Source organism: Filicampus tigris, chromosome 13 (genome assembly GCF_054856515.1).
Source record: "Filicampus tigris isolate MCC_2025a chromosome 13, RoL_Ftig_1.0, whole genome shotgun sequence".
Taxonomy (NCBI): Eukaryota; Metazoa; Chordata; class Actinopteri; order Syngnathiformes; family Syngnathidae; genus Filicampus; species Filicampus tigris.
The window spans coordinates 13,335,871-13,353,019 of record NC_141229.1 but is presented as its reverse complement, the minus strand read 5'-3'; the positions used below and the strand labels follow the sequence as shown (position 1 = coordinate 13,353,019).

The following is a 17,149-nucleotide window of genomic DNA, read 5'->3' as shown; positions in this document are numbered from 1 at the left end:
CTGTGTGCATATAGATAGATAGATAGATAGATAGATATACACACACACTTGAGATGCACGAGTGTCCTTCAGATAATGGTTAGAGCGAGGAACAAAGAGCCGTTATCGCACGCTCGCAGCCATGTTCTGTTCTCAGAGATCCTCCATAGCTGCCATTAGTGCATACATCCAAGAGATAGGAGGTGCCCTTTCTGTTAACTGGGACCTATGCTTCTTGTGTGCCGACATTCTGAAGGCAGGCAATGAGTTCTTCTCACGCTTGCGCAACTCTAAGGTCCATTAGTACACGAGGGCAAAAGGACTTTTGGCTGGGTTGTCTTGGGAGTTGAATTGATCCCAAATGCTGTGCATGTTGTCAAGCATACAGATGCTGGTGGTCCAAATGTCAACCTGATTACCACGTAAACATCCAAGAATGGATCCTACTACTTGTGGAGCTATCTCTCTTAGAGATTTACAGTCAGTTTGAGTAATTGATGTCATGATGCACTGTCAGATTGTGGTGAAGGCTTGGTAATTAGTCCGCTGCGTGATGTGTTATTCAATCCATATAATGCTTGTTTTGGATTGAAGGCTGGTCGTAAATTTGATTTTCTATTGGAGCTTATGATTACTATTCATCGTGAAGGAGGCACAGTATGCATTTTTCGCTCCGTTGACGTCATGTAAACTTGGACAACAATCTAACAATTACTGTATTTGTCAGTATAAAGTGATCCACCCACTCCAGCAAATGTCACTCTGCTGTCTCCTTATTTTATATTTGATACAAATTGAGATTCTATTGACATTTACACCGACAAAAAAACTTTCTATTACCTGGTGAGCAGAAATTCAATTGAATTTTATTTACAGAGTACCAAATCACACCAGAAATTTTCTCTGGGCAACACATCAAAGACCACACGCCTCACTTAAAGCGGAAGTCAACCTAAACATATTTTTTTCAAGACTATGTTCCCAGCAGGCCCACTAGTTGAAACACGGCATTCTGATTAATTCTGCATTTGTGGAATATAAGTTAAGCAGCAAAATGCACTTGTTTTTAGCCATCTCCGGGGGCGGCCATTTTGTCACTTCTATCGACTGAAAATGACATCACAACTGCTCACAACGACCAATCACCAATCAATCATGTTTTCTGAATCTGAGCTGTGATTGGTCCCTTTGAGCAGTTATTATATAGTTTTCAGTTGACAGAAAACAAAATGGCCGCCCCCAGAGATGACTAAAAACGAGTGGATTAACACTTATTCCACAAACTTGATAATATTTACATTTCATTTTTCAATATTAGAATGCCTTGTTTCAACTAGTTGACCTGCATAGAACACGTTCTTGAAACAAATGTGTTTGGGCTGACTTCCACATTAAATAAAAAAGCACAAGAACAGGCTGTTACATTCACAGGAAATAAAGGTGGATGAAAAAAGTTGGTCTCTTCTTTGCTGCTGTGACTTCCTCATTTCTGGGTGGACTTTCTACAAGCTTTTGGCAATTTTGACACGCGAGGTTAAAAGTTCTGTTCTAGTTCATTCCTAATGTGTTTGGGTCAAGGTCAGTGATGTTCTTCCATACTAAACACGCCCCACCCTGTTGGACGATGTTTGAACAGAAATAGTGACTGACTGTGCTTTGGAAGCCTGTTCACAGCCTGGCCCCTCACTCAAATCTGTCCAAGCAACAACAACTCACTATTTTCCTCCTCGCACTCGCCGTGGCCATCGAAGCCTCGCCACATAAAATAGACTGCCGGACTGCAGATGGATGGACTAAATAAAGGGGTTTCCGTTCATCCTTAATCCGTCTATTTTAAAATTGTTAACGTCAATCGTCAGCAAAACGGGCATCTGTCACTGACTGACGGATTAAGTAATACTGTCTTTAGACTATTGGGGCTACATAGAGTGTCTAGTAAAGATTTTTTTGACTTCCCCTTTTGAAGACCAACTGCTACCTGTTTTTGCAAGAACCTTTATAAATGTGGTGACAACAGACAGTCCTCAGGTTTCAAACACATGGATGCACACTAATGACATGTACACAGTTTCTTTAACCCATCAACAATTCCAAAATCCATTTTAGTAAATTACATAAACAATGGTGCACTTGTACAAAAGTGTCATTTGTTTTTGCGTACTTTAGGTCACTTATTGAAGTTTCAGAGTGAATTTTAATTAGATTTTTAAAAACTCATTCAGTGCCAAAGATATTTTTGTCTTTTCACAGTCCAGCCATTCAGTCCCGTGAGCTTATTTATATTTATTTCAATTTTTTTTTCAAAAGTGTGGGTAAGAGAGGGTCTGAAAATGTCTAACACTGACGGAGTTAATTGCTGTAGAGTTCCCAAACGGGTCAAGGTTGACCTGAACGGTAAGTGTTAAACCAAAATCTATATAGCATGATAACATGCGGCCCTCCTTACAGATTGAGGACATCGTCTCAAGAATACAAGATGAGAAAGCAGGAGGTGTCGCCATCCGGACTGTCAAGAGCTTCCTGTCCAAGATCCCCAGTGTGGTATCAGGTGAGCGCAACACATTTTGTACTGTACATGTTCGGCATCGGTGACGCCGCCGTCGCTAATGTGGCGATAGATGTGGCCAAACACACGAGTCACGATGCATAAAGCAAACCTGACCTTTTGGGGCTCATTTAGTTTGCTGCTGTCACAGCTGGAGACTGGTGATGTCGTTGCTCGTAAGACCTCTGTCACCGAGGAGAGCGCCCGTAGTGGGCCGCTGACCTTGACGCAATGCAACACTGCTACTTGCCTCGCTGCTGTTTTTGTTTGTGGGCACCCGTGATGCTTCATTTGTGCGTTCCATGAATCATCTTTGTCTCCAGGCAGTTTGAGTCACTCCTCAACCCGACGGCCTTGCAATCTTGCGCTGCAGTCGATGCCGAGCACATGTAGCAATATTATGCTGTCCAGGAGTAGAGAAAGCCATTCCATTATTTGACAGTTATGATCTGCAGCTTGACTCAGTGATGTTTTAATGTGGAAAAAAGAACGGTAGGGTAATACTGTGTTGATTTCCATCCATTCATTATCGATACCGCTTATCCTCACAAGGGTCGCGGGCGTGCTGGAGCCTATCCCAACTGTCTTTGGGCAGTAGGCGGGGGGTCACCCTGAATTGGTTGGCAGCAAATTGCAGGGCACACAGAGACAAACAAACATCCACACTCACAATTCCCCCAAGGGCAATTTAGAGTGTCCAATTAACCTACCAAGCATATTTTTGGACTGTGGGAGGAAACCGGAGTACCCGGAGATAACCCACACAGGCACCGGGAGAACATGCAAACTCCACACAGGGAGGCCGAGGCCGGGATCAAAACCGCGACCTCTGCCACCCTCTGTGCTGATTTTTAAATGACAATGTCTTATAGCGTTTGTGAGTCATTGCAAAAATTCACAACTGAAGTATAATTAAATAAATCACTAGTGTTCTTTTTCCTGGTCACATCAAGTCCAGCCATGTTGCTAGGCAGAGTTCAGCGAGTTCAAGCTTTATATTTGTCATTCTCGGTGTACTGCTACTCAAAATGAGGGGTTCCCATGGATCACTGAATCAAATGTTCAACCTGTGCATAATTGTAATCGAGTACAGTTCAACCCATTAAGGCCCAAAGCTCCTGGCGAAACTTCTCTCTATGGCCTTAAGGGCGACTTAGGAATCACCCTCTAAAACCTGAAGTTTTCCCAGAAAATCAACACCTGCAAAATTGATATCTCAGTCCCTGTAGCAGATAGAAACATCATGCCAAAAGAATTTGAGATCTTAGATGAGGCTTTCACACAGGCCTGATTTTATTTACTGTTTCAATCAAAATTGTAAAAATAAAGTATCAGAGGCACTATTTTTAATAAAAAACATCAAGTGGTAATTATCATCCACCTATTCTGTTACAAAGCCGTTGGTTATCGTAAATCTCGACCATATATCACGTTCGACTGGTTCCGCTGGTTCAAAGTACACAAGCGCGTCGTCTATTTTACTGCCGTTATTTCAGAGCTCCCGCGCTCGTCTGTGTCCGCTGCACGAAAAAAATCCTGACATCCTCCGAGTGCTCGCGACACCGTCACGTGTACATATATTGTTTTGTATTTCAATGGCTAAGAGACCGAGAATTGGTTTAAAAAAAAAAAGAAAATGATGTATATGCTCTCCTGGCTCTAGGGGTAGAAAGATGCAACAGCTCTCCTGGCCCTAGTGGTAGAAACACGGTAATGCACGGCCCAGCCTTAATCGGTTAAGTAAAGTTCAGTTGTATTTAACTCAAGTACGATATACTTGCATTTCTTTTACAACTGTTTTTAAACATTTAGGTATTTTTTGAGTACTTCTATGTACAATATATTTAATTAAATCCTTAAACATTTAAATTATTTTTTGTCAAAACCCAGATTTTACAGTGGCTGTATAACTGCAGTATTTTTAGGAATTAAACATCTTCATTGTTGAACACTTGGGCCTACTTCAACATGATTTTAATGTTCATTATAATGGTTGAGTATTGTATGCATCTTTATATTCTGCACATGTAGTTATTGTTTTTAATAGTTAGTATAAAGTAAGCAATTCAAACATCTTCCCTCACTAGCAAATTGATTTTCTGAATCCTATTGTAAGTTTTCTGCTCACCCAAGGCTGTCTCATTTCACCTTTACATTGAAAATTAGAACGTCGCAGGTTAAAAAAAAATTACATTTTCTTTACTTTTTTCAAGCTAATGCACCTTGCCTGAAGTCTTCTGAAATGACCGTTTTAGGCTGTTGTGACCTGGAACCAAAGCCAATTTCTCTTTAGATTGCAACCTTTGTGCAAACTGTTTCAGACATGGTGCTGTGACCCGTTTAAAGCAATTTTCTCCTTCCGAACAGGGGTGGACATTGTTCAGTGGCTGATGAGAAACCTCTCTATAGACGACTCAGGTATGTGCACGTTTGAAGTCCAATGCAACCACACTGCCGTTGGGTTTTAAAAGCCTCCAATGTCTCCATAGCTGAGGCCATCCACTTGGGAAGTCTGATTGCTGCTCACGGCTACATCTTCCCCATCTCTGACCACGTCCTGTCGCTCAAAGATGACGGCACTCTTTACCGCTTTCAGGTAACCAAATCTCCGTGCATTTGTAGAGCTCGGCATGACATGGTGAGCGGATTTATTGCGTGGTGCTAATGACGACAAGCTAAGCTTACGATTCATCCTTCCAAGGTTGACGCTTTTTTGACAACAAATCATATTTCCAGCTTCTCCTTCTTATAAAGCCATGCATTTGTTTTGCATGCTGCTGAATCTTTAAAGCCACCATGGTGCATGTCACACTTGACACAAGTGTCTGCTCATGTCTTTGTGATGCAACAGAACATTTTCAGTACCGTACAAAACAGTTTGTAAACAATGTACAATGGGCTGAGCGAGATGGCCAAATATGTATTTTTCTCCTCCTTATAAAGAAAAGAACTACCATTTAAAGTCCCCCTCCATGTGAAATTTGCTTATTTTTTCCAAACAAGCTTTAAAATAGATTCCACACTCTCAACAGATTTTTTTTTTTTGACGGATATCCTCTTGAAAGAAGTCTTTTTTGTCAAGAAAAAAATTGTCAGTGTAATTGTAGCTATTTATGTACTTTCAGGTATTGTCTAGAATTTCTTTTTTTTTTTTTTTTTTTTAGTGGTGGTCAGTCAATAGTGCACATGTTCATTTTATTGCACTCGTGTAGTCATCACTTACTGTGGGATGGGGGGGGGGGTCAAGATGCATTTCACAGCCTGATGGTTGAAGCTGCTTTTGAGCCTTGTTGTTCTACAGTAAACTTTTAATATCCTGTGAAATGAAAAACTCAAACTGGAAAATCCTATATAAAAGTTGAACCCTTGTATTGGTTGTAGTCAGGCAAGGTGGGAGCTGGCCCGACCAAATCAAACTCTGCTTACAGCCCCATGAAGGTTTGGGTCAGCACTTTGCGTCACACTGCAGCACTCGGCTGGCCCATATCTATTGTCAGAGTTGAAGGAGTTGAGATTTGCGGCTTGGAAGCACATATCTCAGGTGGAGGGTTGCAACGTGTTGATAACTCACTGATTTTGCGATGAGTAAATGGGCATCATTGTTTGGAAATGTTTAGCGCAAGTCACTTTGTGATCACCATGCACCACCAGGCTCCTTTTGGTGATATGAAAATTTTGTTTTCTTGATTTTCTGTTTCTTAGTGGAAATTAAAATTGCTGGACGGGTCTGAAAAGTTGTCAACTTTGCAATGCTGACTGTACATTCGTACTGTAAGCCAACTTTGTATCCACCCATCTTAGTGCAAGCAGTGCACATCAGTGAGAATATGCTTTGAACTATGGCAAATGCTTGAATTTTTTCATTTTTTTTTAAAATCAGTCCTGAGCAATAACATTTCTACCATTGCAGCTACACAGAGAGATTTAATGAATCTGAATCTGTTTCTGGGTCTTAAAACAGACATGCAGAGTTGAATGCAAGTCGTCATCTGTCTCTTCATTATCAAAACAAGCAAAATAGTCATCCATTTCCCTCTTTGACAAACTGCGGCTGAAAGACTAAAAACTGAAAGATATTTAAATATCACCAAGTTCTAATTCTGCTCTGCGATTAAGAATGCATGCAAGATAGGAGTAATGCATTATTAAAAGACTTGGGAATGAACTTGTGTGTATAACATTGGTTGCAAGAGATAATTAAATATGGATAGCGGAGAATGTAGCTACCACTTTGCAGATACGACGGGGAGCATCAAACAAAGAATTGAGTTGCGTTTTCAGACAAATGTAAAAGTGGGGCATGGGAAGAAGTGACATGCTGCAGTCATAAGATTGTAGAAAATGATTGTTTGACTCTGTTTCCAGGCTCCATATTTCTGGCCTTCAAACTGCTGGGAACCTGAGAACACAGACTATGGTGAGTCTCACATGCAGTATACACATCAATATACAGTATAAGAGGGCCATTTTAATGTACATTGTATGGAAAAAGACACAAGTGCTACTTGTGTATTAACAAGTGCTTTGTGTGCTAGCTCTGTCATGCTGGAACAAAAAGACCTTCCCCAAATTGTCTTCCTCAAGTTTGCAACATTGAATTGTCCAAAAAGTCTTGATGTAATGTTGACTTCAGATTATGACAGGGTTGTCACAAGCCTCGTCCATCTGCTGTATGTCAAGATCAGAATCATCTTTATTAGCCATGTTAACACAAGGATTGAATTGGAAAAATAACTGTTCATATTTTTTTAATGGAAACCTACAGGAATGACATGATTAAATAGGATTAAACTTGTTTATTTTTAGGTGGTTAGTCGCACTTTACATCAACTGAAAGGCCATTGTGCTGCTCCTTCTGGTGTGCACATCTTGGCCACCTGGGGGCAGTATAACACACACATATACTGGTCATTGAGTGTCAACTCCTCAACTCATCAATTCGGCACTAGTTATTCTATGCAAAGGATAAATCTGACTGTTAGATTGTCTGTCATGTTGCTGCACCATTTGTATGCACCAGAACATGGATGCTAGTTTGTCATTCGACCATGTTAATTTTTGTTTGCTGAAAACCCTTTTGTTGAGCTGTCTTTTACACAGTACAGTATATGCATCTGAGCATTAAAATATATTGATATGTTGTTCTGTACATTGGTTAAAAAAAAGCACATCTGCACATGTTGTGTCCCTATTTAAAATGGCAATTTTGTCATGCATCTGGTTAGGAAGTGTGCACCCGCCAGCCCCCCCGCCCCCCTGATAGCACTGACAAAAAACTTGTAGCCCCATTAATCATTTAAGTTGCCCATCCCTGGTCCAGAAGAAATCTTGGACAAAGGGTACATTTCTTATTACCCGAGTTTGAATCAGGAATTTTAATTGTGTGGAGAAATGCAAAATACATTTGTGGACACCATAACAGTCATGCGAGTTCTCAACATTTACACGATGAATGATTCTTCCTTGTGTATTGAGAAGTGTGAAGTAAATGATTTGAATTCTCTCACTTGAAGAACTGCAGACATAATGCTGTGCCCTTTGGGGACAAATGTGAAAAACAGCCATTTTTCTGTCTGCATAGCATTGTTTTGTAGAACACGATCCAGTTTTGTAATCTCAAACGAACTCCTGTGCCCTTTTCATGCTCCACTGCTGCGTGGCCCTACAGCCATCTACCTGTGCAAGCGCACCATGCAGAACAAGGCCAGGCTGGAGCTAGCTGACTATGAGTCTGTAAGTATTCGCTTTCCTGACAGTTTCCACTTCCTGATTTTGTCTTAAGAGCGCTTGTCAGAAAATTCCATTAATAAAATACAAGCTTTTATGTCATTTAGCAAATGCGTTTTGTATATTTTTAGGAGCAACAGGTGTGATTTACTGGCAAAAGAATTACTTGCCATCTCGCTGAGCTCTCATTATCATACAACAGCGCTCCAGTGTGCAGTAATATTCCTAATGATTCTGCGAGGATTGTCCAGCATACTTCCCCTCTCTCTTATCCAGGTCACTTTATGGCTGCGGGCCTCATTAGGCTCACTGTTTAACACCCACTTGATGGTCCTCAAAGTGTTTTCTCTCTTTGTAACGGGGTCATGCGCTGCTTGGATGACAGATGCTTGCTGGGTACTTTTATTTCATACGCCAGAATACAGTAGGTGTTTGCGCAGCTTGCACTCAAATCATGTCAACGTTGTCCTTCAGAAGAGTCAGGTCATTTGCATGATATTCTAGTCCAATGTTTCCCAACCTTTTGACCCAAAACACAGTTTACTTGAGGAAAATCTCAAGGCATGCAGATTCCAAACAAAAATATCCCAAAATGTTTATTTGGGTTTGAACCTATTTAGCCGACTTTACTTATCCACATTTACGTTTACCTTGTTGATTGATCACTTGTTTGTGGGATTTCGTCTTCCAATCGGTCAATTTACATGACTTTCAAACTGGCCATCTGCTGCCACCGCCCAACTTTAATATGGAGCAGCGAAACGTCCAGCCAACAACGGTCATAAATCTACGTGGGTCAGGGAGTAAAGAAAATAAGGTTGCGGTGGATGTGAATAGTAGCTAGCCTTGATAGCTACAGCTATTCTGAATGCCGCTAGTCTTAAAATGCACATACCACAGTGGTTGAATGTGGGACTCATATTTGTTACCAAAATGTTGTCCAATAATGCAGACACAAATTTGTGCTAAGAACTTTATTCATCATACAGGTTGACTGCTGCAACCACACGCCAACATCGCAACAGTTCTTTCCCTTTATCACACTGAAAGCGACTTGAAGAGAGACATGTGCAAGATTTGCGCTAATTAAAACTAATGCTGAGTTGTATTTTTCTGAGCCTGTACGTGACAAATGTCTTCATGTGGAACGAAAATGGACAGACCGCTGTACTGTGCATAAAAAATATCAATGACTTCACAGATGAATGGACTTCAACATTCATCAGTCGACTACAAAATAAATCTTGTTTTTGAACTTGTAGTACAGGGGTCACCGACCTTTTTGAAACATAGAGCTACTTCTTCAAAGGGCTCTCATCTTGATATAACATCGAAACAACACATTTTCCCAACAATATTTTTTAATAAGTTTCAAAGGGCTTAACACGTCCACAGTTGATGAATATTAACGACATCCCTGATCGAGCTGGCTCCAAAGAAAATCCATATCAGTCCAGCTGTAGTATAATTTGAAGATTTATTTTAGGTGAAGTCTGGCTTGGTTGAATACAAAGCTGTTCTTTTTGTTGTAGGAATGGCAACAGGTAGAATACACAGGTTGATTGTACCTTCTGCATTCCGCTGTATGAATAGACACAGTTGTACTTTCAACTAATGGAAGAGCTTTTAATTCTGCCTGACGCTACAGTATAGGTTGTTTACATAGATAGATGAACAAAGATAATTGATTGGTAAAATCATTTCTCGATGTAAAATTGGCTATTTCCTCTGGCACAGTGGTTGCGAAACAATAGTCTAACAAACAAGGAAACAAATGCTTCAGTATTAAACTATCTATTCAAGAGATGATTACAACTTATTGAATATATTTGCTCAATCAAATATGCATATCCCAGTAAACACTTTTAAGATGCGTACAGTATGTGAATAATGTTCCAAAGGCCTTGGATTCTAATGGATTGTTCTGTCACGCTGTGCGATTGGGTCCTGCAGGAGAACCTTGCCCGGCTGCAAAGGGCTTTCGCCAGGAAATGGGAGTTCATCTTCATGCAGGCTGAAGCTCAAGTCAAGTGAGTCATGTGAGGCTCACCGGTGTGATGGCTGTTATATAAATGCAAAGGAAACCAAGTGGTTCCATGCGTGTTCTTTCCTCATTTCAGTTACGTTCCATGACTACCGTACTATTTGCCTTGACCCCTTATAGTCATCATCCAGTTTATTTTTGCAACACTGCCCTCTGTTGCCAAGCATATGCCAACACATTTTCATTCAAGTTCCATTTTCAAAAAGTACCCACTTAAAAAAAAATAAAATAAATAATAATAATAATAATAATAATAATGGTTGATTTTAATAGTTTTGAGCAATTTCAATTTTGTTGGTTCTTTACAAATGTGTCTGTCACATATGATAAATGGTTGAATCATTTTGTGTAGGCCTCCTGTATATCACAACCACCTTTGTCTAAATTGCATTATTTAGTACTATTTTTCCTGTGTTTTTATTCAGTTTTAAAACTTGCTTGTAAAATATACTGGGGGAAAATATCCCAATTATGGCTTTCACCTTACATATGCAATCGGGATGTCTTGGGAACAGAACACCTTCGAAAACAGTATGCCTTAACAATATCGGTAATACTAAATTATACTGTTTCTGTGACAACCTGAGAAAAGACAGAAAGGTCATATGAGCGAACATACTGGGGCACTGCCCCTTTCTTTTTGTCCTAAATTCTTGTTTTTCTTTTAATCAGAATAGACAGAAAGAAGGACAAGGCAGACAGGAAGGTCCTGGATAGCCAAGAGAGGGCCTTCTGGGATGTCCATCGACCAGTGGTGAGTCACTCGCAACAGTTATATTGCTGATGCAGCTTGCTGATGTTTTTTTTTGTTTTGTTTTGTTTTTTTTTCCTAAGTGCTACAGGTCACCTTGATAGCAATTTTGGCCAATCAGGGCAAGCAAGGACTGCTCTGCAGGCCCAAAAACAGAAGCGCTGGCATAAATTTAGAACCTAACCTGTATTTCTTACATAAACTTGTATTGATTTATTCCGAACAGATTCTTTGTTGTTGTTTCTCTTTGCTGCATTAATTTCAGCATTTGTATGTGGATGGCTATTTTTTTTTTTTTTGTCCAACCTGATTTCAGTCATGTCACTGCTAACCAGGGCCTTCGGAATTAATACTGCTGACTCATAAAATGTGAAAATCACTGCCGTGAGGTGAATTCTTGCATCTCCAAAGGCATCGCTTTTCAGGAAACAACCAAAAGTTGAATCCATTAACATTGCATTGTCAAAGAGCTACCTACCACTTTCTACATTTGGTCAATTTGTAAAAATACCAGATCCACATGGGGACTGACAATAACATCAATTAGTGAGGAAAAAAAAATGTTAAATTGACCAAGTTTGAACATGGGTTTCTGGCCAACAGTAACACTATACTGCAATACTGGCTATGGACAATATTTAACTAGATTAGATTCCAAATTCACCTCACTGGGCCAGCTTACCTTGCACACGATGTTGGCATCCTCTACTGGCTGGTCAGAGTAAAAATTGTCACAGCCAAGTTTGACTAGCAAAATCTGGAGCGATCTGCACAAAATGATCGGCATTTCTGGTTATATTTAATTCGTTTGTCAGATTTAGACAAAATTGTTTCCAAGCTGTTTTAGGTGTACATGGCACAGCTGTTGTTTCTCTATAGTATTGATGGTTTCAATAATTGTGTTGTAGTGGTGGTATAAAGTTTGGTAAGTCTCCAGTAAAGGCCCAGGTACCAAATTCACTGCCAGAATGTAGAAGCAGCTTTGCATTGAGCACAATGACAGGGAATTATTGCAACATTGTAACTCAGAAGCGCTCCCACCCGTCTTCCACAGCCAGGCTGCGTCAACACCACCGAGATGGACATCCGCAAGTGTCGCCGAGAGAAGAATCCACACAGGGTGAAAAAAGTGAGAAAAGCTAAAACCTACTGGGATTGTTTTGTTTTTGTTTTTTTTTTTTTTGCAAAGTAGCATTGTAAGCAAATGCTCATATCCGCGCCCTCTCCAGTCGGTTTACGGTGTGCCAGATGACAGCCAGAGCCAGCCGAGTCCAGCCCACATCAGCTCTCCGCCAGCCAGAAAGCTTACCCAAGAGGACATTGAGAAGGAGGTACGGGAATTGATGGTGCCCCGCAGGTCGTTATCACCCCGCATCCATTATGACGACAGCTGGGACTCAGACTGATGACTTCTTACCTTATTTAAACTTCTCATTACTCAATCCCTCCATCAGATCACCTTCCTCAACCTCCAGCTGGGCCGACACTGCATGAAGGTTTCCAAAGTGGCCGACAGTCTCATGGGCTACACCGAGCAGTTCATGGAGTACGATCCACTTGTGTCACCCGTTGAGCCCACCAACCCTTGGATTAGTGACGACCCCTCCTTCTGGGACCTGGAGGCAAGGTATTAGTGCAACTGGAGTGCCCTAAAACGGCGACTTTAGGCGTTTTCATACCGCGCTCACTCAGTATGAAAGCGTGACAGCGCCACGGTGGCCAGCATGCTCATATTTGGAAGTGCTGACGTAGCAGCGTACCAGGAAGTAAAATCTTTGACTTTTTTTTTTTTAATGTTAATTTAGATGAGAAGTAGATCCCACCTCAAAACGATGTTTCTGTGTCTGCAAAAGAAAGCCCTGCTCATTTTAACCCTTGCTGTTGTGGCAGAAGTCCTCTTGCTGCACCTCACCACATACAAAATAAATGGGCTTGAATAACTACCTGGAAAAACGTATTTCAGACTGATTAATTAACTAGTTTTTGATCAGGTGGTTGGGGGGGCGGTCCTAAAGAATGTCAACACTCAAGGTTATGACATTTTGTCTGCTTTTGTCTGTTTGGAATAGTCATGACCCCACCCAGCAGCGAGTGAAGAAGTGGGGCTTCTCCTTGGAGGAAGCGCTTAAAGACCCAGCAGGAAGAGAGCAGTTTCTCAAGTTCCTGGAGTCTGAGTTCAGCTCGGAGAACTTGCGGTGAGAGGGACGATGAGTTCTGCCATGATCTCAAGGGGAGGCGAACTTTGAAAGTCACTCTTTTTGAGTAGAATTTTTTTTTTTTTTAACTACTGTAGTATGCATTAAATAAGGTATAGATTTTTTGTTCCAGTGTTGTCCCATTCTACTGGCTCTAGCTTTACCGTCAAATAAAATTGTAAGATTTCCCTCCCAAAACAACTTATTTATTTGTTTTGTTTGTTTATGTTTACCGTTTCAGGTTTTGGTTGGCAGTGCAGGACCTGAAGCGTCAACCGCTGCAGGATGTGCCCGCTAGGGCGCAGGAGATCTGGCAGGAGTTTCTAGCCGAGGGAGCGCCAAGCTCCATCAACCTGGACTCTCACAGCTACGAGCGCACCAGCCAAAACCTGAAAGACCCCGGGCGCTACAGCTTTGAGGATGCTCAGGTGATGGTCATGCCATGTTTCTCACATACAAGCTCTACTCCAAAATGGGGTGGGAGTGTAACGTTGCCATGTTGATCTATTACATACAAAACTGTTGTGTTTGTTGTTCTGATTTCAAATCATTTTGCCATAGGAAATAATGGTAAAAAATAACTTCATCAAAATACTGTGCTTCTGATTGAATACATTGGTAGAGGTCGATCAAAACACTTCTTGCGTGTGACCAGAGCTAGGCTTTTTACTAAAAATTCAGCATTTGTCATCCGTCAGCAGCGAGGGTAATTTTTCACAGGGGGAAAAAAAAAATAGTACCCGTCTATATGCCGGTCCGTCTCAACTTTTAAACGGTCATTCGTCGGCGAGTCCGACTGAACTTTCACTCGCGCCACCACCCCATTGAAGACACACTACAACGGGCGGACTGACGGACCAGTCCGTCACGTGGACGGAATGCCCAGCTCTGGGCGTGACAATGTAAAAGCAACCCATAAATGGAATTGTTCGGCAATCAAACAAATAATTAATGGAAACTGGCTCTCAAATTTCCTATTACCTTTGCTGTTTTATAAAAGTGAAACCTGAATAGCTGCATAGGAACAGAGTGGCGGGAGGAATCGCCAAGGCCTAATGAGGCAACCATATCATGACTGTCTCCATTGGTCCGTCCTCTGTGGACAGGTCCTGTTCAAGTGTTACGCCTTTCAACACTCCCGTCATCTGTCTTCCCCAACCCCTTCCATTTCAGGAGCACATATTCACACTAATGAAAAGTGACAGCTATGTACGCTTTTTGCGATCCGGCATCTACCAAGATCTACTATTTGCAAGAAAGAAGGTGAGCTGTTGTTTTCACTGACATTGATGTCTTTTTATTTCCCATTGACATCAGCTTTGATTGCTGCTTTCTCATATCTTCTGCACTCACCAGTGAGGCAAATAACATGGAGCGCATGTTTAACACATCTTTAAAATTTTATTTCCATTAAATACCCTCACTTCATATACAAATACGAATGTACCTAAAATGTGATTGGATGGAAATTCCCATTTTTATTTTTTTTAATATAAAGAAATTACTCTTTCGTATGGCAAAGTCAGAAAGGTATTAACTCTATTTAGGGCAGGTAACCAGATTTTGTAAAAGTAATTGGCGCCAATAAAAGGTGATGAACTGGAAATATAATGCAAAATATTTACGTAAGTAAAGGATATGTGCTGTACTCCAATTTTTTGGCATTAAAGCTTTGATCTTACAAGTATTCATAAATTGTGGTTGTAGTTTGGAAGCGTGTAGGTTTGTACGGCATCATAACTGAAAGGCGTCTAATATTTTGCTGAAGTGATTGAATAAAGTAGGGAATTGATTTATTAAATGTCCAGCAAAAAAATTGTTCTTGGAACTTTATTTCAAAATCAGAATTAAGTTTAAAATTCCGCATTTCTGTTCAAAATGGTCACATGGCAAGCACTCAATGAATGTCGCATTTCATGATTCTGAATTGTCTCAATAGCAAAATTTGGTAATCATTGTTTTTCAGTAAACGTCCAACTTGTTTTTCCGACTGTATGAACTGTCATTGTTGTAAAGGCAGACGTCTTTTGTAATGTATTGTCATGCATGTTTTTGTTGCTTTTAATGCCATTTTCTCTCTGTTTATAGAGCACTCGTGTAGTGTAATACGGATCTTTCTAGCAAATCACTACTTGCAACTTGTGTTCACGCCAGCCTTTCTGTCCCTTGCTGTTACAACACTGCTCCTGCCGCTGCCTGCCACCACACCCCATTCACTCCCCTCAAACCGCCATGATTGTGTCCTTGACCCCTCATTTTTGTCGCTCCTGACCATTTTTCTCCCTGACTAATAACATCACCGCCCATCTCATCGCCCCCTGTCCTTGACCCAAACCATGCCCCTCCCTTAGCAACAACCTGCAGACCCTGAACAAGGCCGCCGCACCTCCTTGGAGAAGTTCACCCGCAGTGTGGTAAGTGGTCTGAAGCAGGACGTTCACTCACTGAGCACAAAATGGCTGCCTCACCACTTTTTGAGCTGTCACCATTTTACACTTTATTAATGGTGGCTTTTCACTAACAGATTTCCGTAAGTGAGTTCATCTCCTTTTCAGCAAAAAGTGCTGTAACTTTGAACATTAGGACATTTGAAAGTTGAGAAGGTCAAATTAAGTTCACCTGTCAAGGATATAATGTTTTTAGGTTCATTCTAAATTGTCACCCAGCTGCTGAATACCTCTATAATTTCAAGTTGTGTATTTGGGCAGTCTGTTAGCATAGCGCCCACTATTTGAGATAATATATGCAGATTAATTATTATTATTATTATTATTCTAGATCATTAAAATACACCTGCATGCATTTTAAGATCAACTCTTATCTTGAATGGACTTTCCAGGGCAAGTCACTGACGGGCAAACGTCTATCAGGCCTGATGCAGTCATCCTGACACACTCTGTTTGTGGGGGGGGACTTTGAGCCCCCAATAGAGGGGCGATCACACGGGACAGGGCTGGTCGTTGGCACTCAAATGCCACCACTGTACCAGTAGCGCTCACGCGGCCGCTCAACCTGCTGGGATGGACTCCAAGACCAGACGCGGTGATGGGAAGTGAGCGCTGACAGGAGGGGAAGTACCACGTGACATGGCAATGAAGCCTCCTTACACAAAAGGAGGGTTGTTTGTTGGATAAGCACATACATTTATATTTTATATTCATGTATACTGTGTGTCTGTCTTATTGAAAGCACATTTGGAAAATAAATGCTAAAAGCTGTTTCACAAGTTTTATTTATTTTTTTTTTGCCAGGAATTCAACACAGGTCCATTGATTTGCAGCAATAAAGACCCTGTGAGACCACACTGTCCTTTTGTTTTGTTCAGGAAACGTGCAGCAATCCACTGCATTCGTGGTTCAACGTTCCAGAATTAAAGAAGTCTAACCCGGGTTGTTAGTGGAAGTTACAGAGAGGGAGAGTCTTGATCACATGTGCATGCGCTCTTGTTATTATTATTATTATTATTATTATTATTATTTTTGAAATGAAAGTTAGTTTTAAGGCTAATGTAAGTTTGAAATATTAAACTGCTTTGGGGTTGTAGTTTGTGGTACATTTGTTTGGACAAAAAAAAAAGTAAATTACTTGGGTTTTATTGCAATTCATGACAGATTTTGGTCCCAATCCAAGATTAAGGGAGAGCAAGCGCATAGGCCTGTTTTAGGGTCAGAGCACAGCCTGCGACAATTTAACATATTTAAAGGGACGGTATGTAGAATGTTTTCAGTATTTATTTATTTTAAAGGGGAAGTCAACCCAAACATATTTTTGGTTTTATACAGGCCCACTACTTGAAATATGGCTTTCTGATTATTATTGGAGTTTGTGGAATATGAGTTAAGCAGCAAAATACACCCGTTTTTAGCCATCTCAGGGGCAGCCATTTTGTCACTTCTGTGTACTGAAAA

At 40.9% G+C, this 17,149-nt stretch overlaps 1 protein-coding gene across 3 annotated transcripts in view; it reads left to right on the top strand.

Moving 5' to 3' along the window:
- Nucleotides 1-16,459, top strand: part of LOC147137655 (regulator of G protein signaling 6-like) — a 46,030-nt gene extending 29,571 nt beyond the window's left edge. For 2 of the 3 annotated variants that reach the window (XM_086048841.1, XM_086048840.1), the window contains exons 3-17: nucleotides 2,428-2,527; nucleotides 4,892-4,942; nucleotides 5,014-5,120; nucleotides 6,890-6,941; nucleotides 8,193-8,257; nucleotides 10,205-10,281; nucleotides 10,968-11,049; nucleotides 12,101-12,175; nucleotides 12,276-12,377; nucleotides 12,501-12,673; nucleotides 13,116-13,241; nucleotides 13,483-13,669; nucleotides 14,415-14,504; nucleotides 15,593-15,655; nucleotides 16,081-16,459. In XM_086048841.1, coding sequence (XP_085904967.1) covers nucleotides 2,428-2,527; nucleotides 4,892-4,942; nucleotides 5,014-5,120; nucleotides 6,890-6,941; nucleotides 8,193-8,257; nucleotides 10,205-10,281; nucleotides 10,968-11,049; nucleotides 12,101-12,175; nucleotides 12,276-12,377; nucleotides 12,501-12,673; nucleotides 13,116-13,241; nucleotides 13,483-13,669; nucleotides 14,415-14,504; nucleotides 15,593-15,655; nucleotides 16,081-16,131 — 1,401 coding nt within the window. In that variant the 3' untranslated portion in view covers nucleotides 16,132-16,459. Of the gene's footprint in view, nucleotides 1-2,427; nucleotides 2,528-4,891; nucleotides 4,943-5,013; nucleotides 5,121-6,889; nucleotides 6,942-8,192; nucleotides 8,258-10,204; nucleotides 10,282-10,967; nucleotides 11,050-12,100; nucleotides 12,176-12,275; nucleotides 12,378-12,500; nucleotides 12,674-13,115; nucleotides 13,242-13,482; nucleotides 13,670-14,414; nucleotides 14,505-15,329; nucleotides 15,656-16,080 lie in introns of all 3 variants that reach the window. The other variant, XR_015089244.1, reaches the window with a different exon arrangement.
- The last annotated feature ends 690 nt before the right edge of the window (nucleotides 16,460-17,149 follow it).